Raw genomic sequence first — 13,169 nt, 5'->3', positions numbered from 1 at the left:
ATCCATTAAACCTGGGGAGTTGGGCCCCATGGAATGGATACCATGCAGTATGACTTCAAAGGCTTTGCCTTTGCTTACCAAACCTCACCAATCCTATCAGCCCCTAGTGTCCAGCCTTATGTCTCACACAGCTGTGCGTGTAGATGTGGTAAATCCAGGTTTCATCCCGAGCCCTGAATGAATTAAGTAAGAATGTCTCTCTATTTCACTGTCATTGTGTTTCGGTTTTGAAATTTATTTTTATAATGGGATTTGGCTGATTTTCACTGCTGCGCTTATGTCGCTCTACACACGCTTGATTCTCTTACGGAGACATATAAATACATAGGTTTTAAATACATAGGTACACAAATCAATCAATGTGATATACCACATTAACAAATTGAAGGAGAAAAACCATATGATCATCTGAATAGGTGCAGAGAAAGCTTTCGAAAATATTCAACACGCATTTATGATAAAAACCCTGTAGAAAGTAGGCATAGAAGGAACTTTCTTCAACAAAATAAAGGCTGTATATGACAAACCCAAAGCCAATATCGTCCTTATGCTGAAAAACTGAAATCATTTCCACTAAGATCAGGAACAAGACAGGGTTGCCCACTCTCACCACTATTACTCAACATAGTTTTGGAAGTTTTAGCCACAGCAATCAGAGAAGAGAAAGAAATAAAATGAATACAAATTGGAAAAGAAGAAGTAAAGTTGTTACTGTTTGCAGATGACATGATACTATACATAGAGAATCCTAAAGATGCTACCAGAAAACTACTAGAGCTATTCAATGAATTTGGTAAAGTAGCAGGATACAAAATTAATGCACAGAAATCTCTTGCATTCCTATACACTAATGTTGAAAAATCTGAAAGTGAAATTAAGAAAGCAATCCCATTTACCATTGTAACAAAAAGAATAAAATATATAGGAATAAACCTACCTAAGGAGACAAAAGACTTTTATGCAGAAAATTATAAAACATTGATGAAAGAAATTAAAGATGATACAAATAGATGGAGAGATATACCATGTTCTTGGATTGGAAGAATCAACACTGTGAAAATGACTCTATTATCCAAAGCAATCTACAGATTCAATGCAATCCCTATCAAACTACCACTGGCATTTTTTTCAGAATGAGAAAAAAAAATTCACAATTTGTATGGAAACACAAAAGACACCAAATAGCCAAATCAATCTTAAGAAACAAAAATGGAGATGGAGGAATCAGGTTCCCTGACTTTAGACTAAACTACAAAGCTACAGTAATCAAGACGGTATGGTATTGGCACAGAAACAGAAATATAGATCAATGGAACAGGATAGAAAGCACAGAGATAAACCCATGCACATATGGTCACCTTATCTTTGATAAAGGAGGCAAGAATATACAGTGGAGAAAAGACAGCATCTTCTATAAGTGGTGCTGGGAAAACTGGACAGCTACATTTAAAAGAATGAAATTAGAACCATCCCTAACACGATACACAAAAATAAACTCAAAATGGACTAAAGACCTTAATGTAAGGCCAGAAACTATCAAAATCTTAGAGGAGAACATAGGTAGAACACTCTATGACATAAATCACAGCAAGATCCTTTTTGACCCACCTCCTAGAGAAATGGAAACAAAAACAAAAATAAACAAATGGGACCTTATGAAACTTAAAAGCTTTTGCACAGCAAAGGAAACCATAAACAAGATGAAAAGACAACCCTCAGAATGGCAGAAAATATTTGCAAATCAAGTAACTGACAAAGGATTAATCTCCAAAATTTACAAGTAGCTCGTGGAGCTCAATATCAAGAAAACAAACAACCCTATCTAAAAATGGGCAGAAGACCTAAATAGACATTTCTCCACAGAAGATATACAGATTGCCAACAAACATATGAAAGGGTGCTCAACATCATTAATCATCAGAGAAATGCAAATCAAAACTACAATGAGATATCCTCTCACACCGGTCAGAATGGCCATCATCAAAAAATCTGTAAACAATAAATGCTGGAGAGGGTGTGGAGAAAAGTGAACCATCTTGCACTGTTGGTGGGAAAGTTAATTGATAAGCCACTATGGAGAATGGTGCTTAGATTCCTTTAAAAACTAAAAATAGAACTACCATATGACCCAGCCATCCTACTACTGGGCGTATACCCTAAGAAAACCATAATTCAAAAAGCGTCATGTACCAAAATGTTCATTGAAGCTCTATTTACAATAGCCAGGACATGGAAGCAACCTAAGTGTCCATCAACAAATGAATGGATAAAGACAATGTGGCACATATGTGCAATGGAATATTACTTAGCCATACAAAGAAACGAAACTGAGTTATTTGTAGTGAGGTGGATGGACCTAGAGTCTGTCATACAGAATGAAATAAGTCAGAAAGAGAAAAACAAATACAATATGCTAACACATATATATAGAATCTAAAGAAAAAAAAGAAAAGAAAACAAAATTGGTCATGAAGAACCTAGGGACAAGACGGGAATAAAGACACAGACCTACTAGAGAATGTAAATGAGGATAAGGGGAAGGGGAAGGGTAATGGTAAGTTGGGACAAAGTGAGAGAGTGGCATGTACATATATACACTACCAACCATAAAATAGATAGCTAGTGGGAAGCAGCTGCATAGCACAGGGAGATCAGCTCTGTGCTTTGTTACCACCTAGAGGGGTGGGATAGGGAAGATGGGAGGGAGGGAGACGCAAGAGGGAAGAGATATTGGGACATATGTATATGTATAACTGATTCAGTTTGTTATAAAGCAGAAAGAAACACACCATTGTAAAGCAATTATACTCCAATAAAGATGTTAAAAACAAAACCAACAACAAAGAAATCTGCTATCTGGTAACATGTGGAGAGTATTTAGGGAAATTAATTATCCACTGACAACGTGAAATTCCTGCATATTTGCATTTTACTTTCAGTATATTTCTCTGTGGCCCTTGAAGTGAAGCCCTTGTCTTATGATTCACCAAACTACAAAACTTAGTTTGATCACTTGTATCAGTTGAAATGTATCTTCTTTTAATTAAAAAAATATATACCATAAGGAGAGATTTTAGAAGACCATTCATTTAAATGAGCTGTATCTCAGTATATCATCTAAGCTCTTGATTCCAACCTTTGTTCATGAATGGGAAACATTTTTAATGTGAAATATTTTATTAACATCTATAGGATGATATTATAGTGGTAACTATAGATTGACAAAATAACTAATGGCAAAAAGCTACTAAGAATTTAATAACAATTTCAGTGATTTTGTATCAAAATAAATTCTCCATGTATTTAAAAATATTTTTTGAAAAACATATTCATTCACTAAGATAATATGTAGTTTATATGAGGATTTACATGCTACTGATAGCATCTTCATGGCTACCCATGGTCCACAGCCCCAGATTGAGAAACAGGGTATAAATCAGACTTTTAAAACACGACAGAAGTCCTTGCTTGACCTTTCCCATTTATTTACAAAATGTATTTGCATCCTCAAAATTAATCACTATTCTCACTGGCAATTCTGTAAAGTTTTCTCATTTTTAAGTTGTACGTAACGAAATATAGTGTATAGTTCAGTTTATGTGTTCTTTTGCTCATTATTGTGCTTGCAAGATTCATCTATGTTGTTGCTTAGATCAGTATTTGTTTATTTTTATTGCTAAATGACATCCTCTTATCTGATTATACTATACTTTTTAATCAGTTCTATTGTTGATTGATATGGTTGAGGATATTGGTATTGTTTGTCATTTGGGTTTGCTATGAAAAAATACTGCCATGAATATTTCAGCATTCTAGTAAATGCCTTTTATTGAACGTATTTCTAGTAGTCTTATTTCTCAGAATTGAATTTCTAGGTCGTAGTTTATGCATATGTTCAATTTTAGTAAATATTGAAAAATAATTTTTCAAATTGATATGTACAAATTTTCACTCCACCTATCAGTCTATAAGAATTCTCATTACTTCCATTCCTTGCCAACTCCCTGTATTTTCTGTCCTTGCAGCAATTTGGATAGGAAGTAAATTTATCTCGGAGTTTCAATTTGCATTACCTTGAAGAATAATAAGGTTAAACAGTGTTAAAATATTTTCATTTGTAATTTGGATATCCTCTTTGATATCCACTTGCTCATGTGAATATTAGGTGGCCTGCATTTTTATTCATTTGTAGATTTTTTTCAGTAAATTTTATATATGAGTCAGATGTATGTATGGCATATATTTTCTCCCACTTATTGGCTTGAATTTTCTCTTAATGAATTTCTCTTAATGTTTTCATTAGATGAGAAGTTCTTCATTTTAATGAAGTCCAACTCATCATTTTCCCCCATATAGTGTTTTTTATATTCTTTCAAGGAAATACATGTTACCTAATATTCTTGAAGATAGCTGTCTGCGTTGTCTTGTAGATATTTTTGTTTATTGTATCATCTTTCTCCTTTAGTTCTACAATACACTTTATATTTTTTGATTGTATTTTATGGCTTGCGTTCTTTGTAATACCTCTTCAAATATTGCTCTACTTCATTGTCTCCTTTCTTCATGGGATTATAACTCTTAGTACATCAGACATCTTCTTAACTTTTTCTCTGTATTTTCTTTCCATGCCTCAAGTTGAGCATTTTCTTCTGAGCTATATCCAATTCATTAATCCTCTGTGTCTAATCTTCTTTTTTTTTTTTTTTCAGTACACGGGCCTCTCACTGTTGTGGCCTCTCCCGTTGTGGAGCACAGGCTCCGGATGTGAAGGCTCAGCAGTCATGGCTCACGGGCCCAGCCGCTCCACAGCATGTGGGATCTTCCCAGACCGGGGCACGAACCCATGTCCCCTGCATCGGCAGACTCTCAACCATTGCGCCACCAGGGAAGCCCCTGTGTCTAATCTTCTTAATCCCAATTATCAAGTCTTTAATTCTTGTTATTTTATTGTTAATTCTATAATTAGCTTTTGATTTTTATTAACAGATACTAGCTAACTACTAAAATTCTTTAGCGTGAAATATATTTTTCATAAACTTATGAATCAAAGTTATTACAAAGTCCTTATAACTTTAACATCTAGATCACCTTCCTGAATCTCTATTTTTCATTTTCTTTTTTTTCCCTTTGTTTTATGTATATTGATCTTGTGTTGTGATAGCCTCGTAATATATGATTGAATCCTAATTATTGTGTAAAAATACAGTAGGGATAATTTTTATATCTGGATGATCTTATCTTTCCCATAGATATTTACTTTTGCAAATTTCAGGCTTATCTCTTGAATCCAGTATTGAAACTGAGCTACCTTAAAGCTGGGTTTCAGTTTTTTTAGGGCAGATCTATTTCAGATTTGACCTTGTACCTTGAGTGCAGACTTCCAGGATCTGATGTGTTAATCAGCCTTCTTATTTGGCCCTGAGCTTTAGCTTTGCCCTTCCCTGCACTGTAAGACTGCCAAAAGATCTACATAATTTCTCAGACTCATACACCAACCTCTAGTTGATTCTCAATCTCTAAGCTTTCCCCTGCTTAGGAATCAGCAGATACCAGGAAAGAAAAAATGGCACCAAGCCACAGTTTCAGCATTTTCCATTCTGTCTGAGATTTTCTCCCTTCAAATCTTGGTTGTCTTGATAATTTCTGATGCCTCCAAAGAGATTTAATGCGTTTTACCCAGCTTTTCTAGTTGTTCCTGTCAGTAGAGTGGGTTTGACACAAGCTAGTCCATCATAAGCAAAAGCAAAGTCCCAAATATAATGTATTTTTGATAGGCTTGTCATGGTCTGTTCTACAAGAATCTGAAGAAACATTAACTTTCCATTTTCACGATATCACAACTTTCTTTTCTAACTAAATAGCATCAATTATTTTTTACTTTTCCTCATAGGGCTTTTGTTCTAGCTAACATTGTCTTTGCCAGATATCTTCCTGATTTACTCCCATTTTGAAATGTAGGGCCCCATACTGACCACGAGCTTTTAGTGTATGCCTTACTAATACAGAAAATAACAGAATTTTAACTCCTTCTACTTATATTTGAGATTCCATTAATTGAAATGCCTTTCTGAATCCTTTCTGAGAGCTTTGGGCTACTTTTCTCTTTCTATTCTTCTCCCCCAGTATTTATTAGAAGATTTTTCATATTTTATTTTAAGTACTTTAATTACTTCTCTATCACTAGCATATATGGCTATCCAAGGTCATAGCTATGTTTTATTTATCCTTATTTATGGCACACAGTTGAAGTTAAAATTTTTACCGAATGAACAAATAATAGAAGTCCTTATAGTTCCATGTTTAACTTTCATTCCTCCAAAAAAGATATACAGAGTGCCAACAAATACATGAAAGAATGCTCAACATCATTAATCATTAGAGAAATGCAAGTCAAAACTACAATGAGATATCATCTCACACCAGTCAGAATGACCATCATCAAAAAATCTAGAAACAATAAATGCTGGAGAGGGTGTGGAGAAAAGGGAACCCTCTTGCACTGCTGGTGGGAATGTAAATTGATACAGCCACTGTGGAGAACAGTATGGAAGTTCCTTAAAAAACTACAAATAAAACTACCATATGACTCAGCAGTCCCACTACTGGGCATATACCCTGAGAAAACCATAATTCAAAAAGAGTCATGTACCAAAATATTCATTGCAGCTCTATTTACAATAGCCCAGAGATGGAAACAACTTAAGTGTCCATAATCGGATGAATGGATAAAGAAGATGTGGCACATATATACAATGGAATATTACTCAGCCATAAAAGAAACGAAATTGAGCTATTTGTAATGAGGTGGATAGACCTAGAGTCTGTCATACAGAGTGAAGTAAGTCAGAAAGAGAAAGACAAATACCATATGCTAACACATATATATGGAATTTAAGAAAAAAAAAATGTCATGAAGAACCTAGGGGTAAGACAGGAATAAAGACACAGACCTACTAGAGAATGGACTTGAGGATATGGGGAGGGGGAAGGGTAAGCTGTGACAAAGCGAGAGAGAGGCATGGACATATATACACTAACAAACGTAAGGTAGATAGCTAGTGGGAAGCAGCCGCATAGCACAGGGAGATCAGCTCCGTGCCTTGTGACCACCTGGAGGTGTGGGATAGGGAGGGTGGGAGGGAGGGAGATGCAAGAGGGAAGAGATATGGGAACATATGTATATGTATAACTGATTCACTTTGTTATAAAGCAGAAACTAACACACCATTGTAAAGCAATTATACTCCAATGAAGATGTAAAAAAAAAAATAACTTTCAATTTACTAACAATACAACTCTTATTCCTTCTATAGCTAAGCTCAGTCATTTCACAGGCAGGATTAGTCGAGATTAAATATATCTTCATTTCATTCACGCACATATTTAAAAGCTCATTGTAGAAAATTCTCACAAACATTGTGCTATTGCCAAAAGATGCTGATCTGTAACCAACTAGAAAAGTAGTTCTTAAAAATATATTAACAAACACAAAGTAAATAATAAGCCACCCACCAGAAGCTGATTTATTAAAGTTTTATTGACGGGAATTTATTGAAAATTTTTTAGCCTTCTCCTGACATTCATATCTTCTATTTTTTATTTTAAATATTTTTACTTACATTTCTTATGTAATATATATATATATATATATATATATATATATATATATATATATATCACTGTTTCCTAAATTCCCACCAAGTTATGTGTACTGAGACATTTCCTGTAAATTAGCTGAATTTTCCCATTAAAACAACCACAGCAGTAATGTGACAAATGCTATCTTAATGACATTAAAATACTATTTTCCCATAAATACTAAGATGAGTGGCCATGAAGTGAATAGAACTCTAAATAATATTGTTTAAACAGTATGCAATTTTCAGAAACAGATGGTTTCAATTGTATAGGGAAATATTTGACATAAAGTTTTTTTTTTTTTTTCTCTCTCCTTACTGCAACTGAATGAAATTTTATGAAGATTACCTCAACATTCATTAGTGCTTTGGGGCACAAATCCACTAGATTGTCCTTTACTTGTAGTTAGTGGTAACTTCAATACCTTAGATTTATCATACAAAAAATTTCAGGAAAAAATTTAAATAACTTGAACTGTTTTTTTCAGTTTAAATTGAAATACCCATATCCTTCATTTTGTCCATTTTGGCAAATTAGGAAATTACATTCATGTTTGTTTTTTTAAAAATATAATGACTGTTTTCTTACAACATACCAATTCCTCTGATATACCGTGTTATTTTATGTGTTCCTTTTAAATATTAAAACTAGGATGAAGTGACATCTGCAAAATATAAAAATAACAAAAGCAAATCAGTTAATACAGTATCAACATATCACTTCTGGCCAACCAATATGGCTAGGATTCTACACTCAAATGTTAGACAAAAGAGAAAAATGTGCCTAAAATGTACAAGTAATTTTATTAAGACATGCTTATGTTCTGATGTTTTGAATAACAATAATCTGCATGTTTTCTGTTCAAATATTTATTTTCCAAGTTCACTTGAATCTAGACCTCATTATGCTACAATTCCCAAGAAAAATATGAACTTTCATAATATACTAGGAGGTACTATGTTTTCATATTTGTGTTTCTTGCTACTTTAAATTCCTATACCTGTATTTTGAAATATTTAAGTTTTCATTCACCTGAAGGATTGTTTTACTTTTAACAACTAGTATCTTTTAATTTTAGGTATTTACCTTGGTGGATTTTACACTCTAATTTAATTATAACCCTTGAATTTTAATTGGTAAACCTAAACAGTTTAGCCACTGCTTGTATAAATGCTTATGTTATTACTATGTTTGTCAAATGGTCAGATTTCTTCTTTTTTTTTCTATTTTAATGAGCCTACCATGTGCACACTTGGAAATGAATAATATGTACTAGATATGTGTGGGTAGAAGGTCAGGAAAGGAGGAGTTCATAGATACATACTAATAATATCATACCTTAAGGTATAATACAATAACTATTAAAGAAACATTACTGATTACATCATTATGTATTTTTCTTTATATGTTTAGTATTTTTCAAAATGTACTGCTACTTCTTTATAACAAATGTAAACAAGTATTTTCTCATTATAAAAGTAATTTCTATAATGAGAAAATACTTGTAGTACTCGGTGATTTTGATCTAATTTTGCAAGCTGCTGGGAGTATATATTTTTTGAATGGAGAATCCATTTTTTGATAATAAAGCTGAGCTTCACAAGCAGCACCTCCCTAAATGAGTTACAGGTGTGGTTTTTCTCAGCCCTCAGGGGCCTGGGTGCCTGATGCTGCAGATCTGTTTCCTCCAGCAGCAAGCCACTTGTCAGATTCTCCAAGAGAGACAAAGTGGAGAGGGATCAGCTGAGTTCCCCGTAATACCTGCAGATGGCAAGCAATGTGAGCAACAACTGGCATTCATTGCTACACAAGGATCTGAGCACAACCCAGGAGTTGCCATCTCATGTGGATACCGACTTCACCTGCTTTGGAGTATGTAGCATTAGTTTTCTCTGTAGCAGTAGTTTTCTCCATGAGCACTAATGGAACTCCAAGAGCATATCAACTACTGGTCCTCAAACTCAGAGTTTCTGATTCAGTAAGTCTGGGCTGTGGCCCAAGAAATATGTAGTTTTAACAAGGAACCAGGTGATACTTATACTGCTGGCCTGAGGAGCACACTTTGAGAACTACTGCCTCATAGGATCTTTTGTGGCCATAGGTTACTTCTGAAGATTGCCTTAAAATGTCCTGTTTTACGTTCCTAAAATTTTATACACTGGTAAAATTGCAGGTATCACTATCAAAGAAGCAGTCTCAGAGCACAGAATTTTCAGATCCTGATGAAGATCATCTGTTGGGAAATTAGGTAATAAAAAAGGTGATATCCTTACTGGAATGGAAGAATTAACCCTATCCCTCTTTGCTGATGACTTAATTGTGTATATAGAAAATCCTTAGAAATTCACAATAAACTGTCAGAGTCAATAAATGAGTTCAGAAGGATACAAGATTTGTATATAAAAATCAACTATATTTCTATGCCCTAGAAATAAACAACCTGAAAATGAAATTAAGAAAATAAGTCCATGTATAATAGGGTCAAAAAGAATAAAATACTTAGGAATAAATTTAATAAAACAAGTGTTTGCCTTGTACACTGAAAACTACAAAGCCTCATTGAAATAAATTTAACGAAAGCCTAAATAAATGAAAAGACACCGTGTATTCATGGATTGGGACACCTATTATTGTTAAGATGGCAGTGCTCACCAAATTGATCTACAGGTTCGACATAACTGATCTACAGGTTCGACATAGCCCCTATCAAATCTCAGTTCTCTTTTTTTCTTGCAGAAATCAACAAACTGATCCTAAAATTAGTATGGAACTACAGGGAACATAGAATAGTCAAAAGCATCTCAGAAAAGAAGAGCTAAGTAGGAGGACTCACACATCTGGATTTCAAAACTTACTACACAAACTACAGTAGTCATGACTGTATAGTAGTAGCATAGGGATAAATTTTAAAGGAATTAAATATAATTAAGAATCCAGAAATAAACCTACATATTTATGGTTAATTGATTTTCAACAATAGTACTAAGACAATTTCAATAAATGGTGCTGGGAAAACTGGACATCTATAAGAAAAAGTATAAGTTTGGAACTCCCTACCTCCTACCATATGCAAAAAATAAGTTAAAAGTGCATCAAATACTGAAATGTAACAGCTAAATTTATAAAACTCTTAAAAGAAAACATAGATGTATATCTTCATGACCTTGCATTAGGCAATGGTTTCTACATGTGATACTTCAAAGAACATGAAGCCAAAGAGAGGATAGATAAAGTTGACTTCATAAAAAATTTTAAAGAAGACAAAACTTTTATGTGCTTAAAAGGCACTATTTAGAAACTAAGAAGACCACTCACAAAATGAGAGATATGTGATTTTCAAATCATACATATGATTGCAGTCTACTACCCAGGATATATGCAGAACTATTGCAATTCTACCAAAATAACCGAAATAAACCAGTTAAAAAGTGAGCAAATAATCTTGAATATCCATTCTCCAAATTAGGAGAAATGCTAATCAGAAAAATGTGATGTCACTTCCATCCACTAAGATGGCAAAATAAAAAGCACAGACAATAATAAGTGTTAATGAGAATGTGAAGAAATTGGAACCCTCATACATGGCTGATGGGAATGTAAAATGGTGCATTGGAAAATAGTTTGGCAGCTCTCAAAAAGTAAACCACTGAGCTTTCATATAGCTGAGTAATGATACTTCTAGGTATATACCCAGAAGAACTGAAAACATGTCCACACAAAAAGTTTTACATGAATGTTCCTAGCCCCAAAGTGGAAACAAATGTACATCAGCTGATGAATGACTAAAGAAACATGGCACATCCATACAAGGGACTTATTCAACCATAAAAAGTAATGAAGTATCAATTTATGCTACAACATGGTGAACCTCAAAAACATTATGCTAACTAAAAAAGCCAGACACAATAAGCTACATATTGTATGATTTCATTTGTATGATGTATCCAGAAAAGGCAAATCCATAGAGGCAGAAAGTAAATTAGTGCTGCCAAGGGTCTAGGTGGAGGTGGGAATGGGGACTGAATGCAATTAGGTACAGCATTTTTTTTCGGGGATGAAAATATTCCAGCATTAGACGATAATGATGGTTGCACAATTTTGTTAATGTACTAAAAAATACCAACCTCATCTCAAATAAAATCTGCTTTGGAATGAACACTCTCTCCTAGATTTTCTTTTTTTTGTTATTCAAATTCAAATTACAGTTTAAATGTTTTGATAACACTATAAGCACACCACAAACTGCTTCCTAATTTCAATTTAGATACATATTCTTTTCTCTGATATAAACTGCTTGATATTCTAATTTATTAAAAGCAACATAGTGATATGGGTAATCTAAGGTTGGTGTAAGAAAACATGAATAATAATATAACATCTATTATGACAAAATGATGTTCCTATACTTTTACACTGGTAAAATTGAGGGAAAATCCATACAATTCTGGGTTGTGCCTTATGTTAACAAAAATCAATAGCCATATCTGTAACTTCTAATAAAGTAATTATCCATTTTTCTACCTTTTTAGCAAGATAGACAGACCTTGGCTAAAATTCTGGCAATGACGCTTGCTTAATTGTACTGAGGCATCAATTTCTCGTTTGTTTAATTGTTGCCAGAAAATCTGTCTTATTGAAATTATATGAGGATTGCATTAGATATTATGAAAGTTGTCTGAGGGGTGCCTAGCATTTAATATGCCCTATCAAGTTCTAATTTGCTTGACTTCTTTCTTCTATCAGATCTCTTCATTTTCATGTCCCATTCACAGGCCCAGAAGTGAAAGTTTCTTAATCAATCTCTTCTAACTGAACCAGAGATAGACTCTTAATCTAATATAAACAAATTTATAGGTTTGGACAAACCAATTATCTTTTCTCAATAAGTAAATTCTGTCATAAACACTAGGGCCAACTTGTAGTATCCTGAATTACAAGATTATGTAAACTTGGATTTTGGGTTTCTTCATTAAGAGCCTGTGAGGGAAGCCAGCTGATAATGTAAGGGGGTTCAAACGTAGCAGTATGAGAGGCATTGTGTTATTCCCAACATACAAAGCTATCACCCTTGTTTTCTGATATTTCTGAACTCAGATTCAATTCTCACTATGTCCTTAGAACTTGCTATATTATTTTGTATGTCCTTATTAGGCATACATCTTTTTTACTCTAGCTGGCTTAAAGTGTATTCTAATCATTACAATCAAATGAATGTGTTATAAATTACTCCACTGCTTTTAAAATTCTGTTGTTTAGAGCAAATTTGTTTAGTTTTCAAGATATTAAATTGCATCATAGTTTTAAAATTAATATTGATTTTAAGTAGATTATAAGATTGGTTATTGATATCATGTAGTGTGTTTTGAAACTGACATTTTACCTTAAAAATTAGCAGATTCATCATAAAGTCCAATATTGAAGATAAAAGAGAATACAGAGATTACATAAACCATAGGAGGAAAAATTATTAAAACAAGTTTGTCCAATAGTTGAATGGGTTGTGCATGAAATACCATGGTCCCAAGTTTCAT

At 33.5% G+C, this 13,169-nt stretch overlaps 1 protein-coding gene across 1 annotated transcript in view; it reads left to right on the top strand.

Moving 5' to 3' along the window:
- Positions 1-9,518, top strand: part of CNBD1 (cyclic nucleotide binding domain containing 1) — a 422,393-nt gene extending 412,875 nt beyond the window's left edge. The window contains 1 exon segment of the mRNA XM_007472370.1: positions 9,284-9,518. Coding sequence (XP_007472432.1) covers positions 9,284-9,518 — 235 coding nt within the window.
- Positions 9,519-13,169: the final 3,651 nt, after the last annotated feature.

The sequence above is a fragment of the Lipotes vexillifer genome, unplaced genomic scaffold (assembly GCF_000442215.2).
Source record: "Lipotes vexillifer unplaced genomic scaffold, Lipotes_vexillifer_v1.1 scaffold163, whole genome shotgun sequence".
Lineage (NCBI taxonomy): Eukaryota > Metazoa > Chordata > Mammalia > Artiodactyla > Lipotidae > Lipotes > Lipotes vexillifer.
This window is presented reverse-complemented; position numbering and strand designations above follow the sequence as displayed.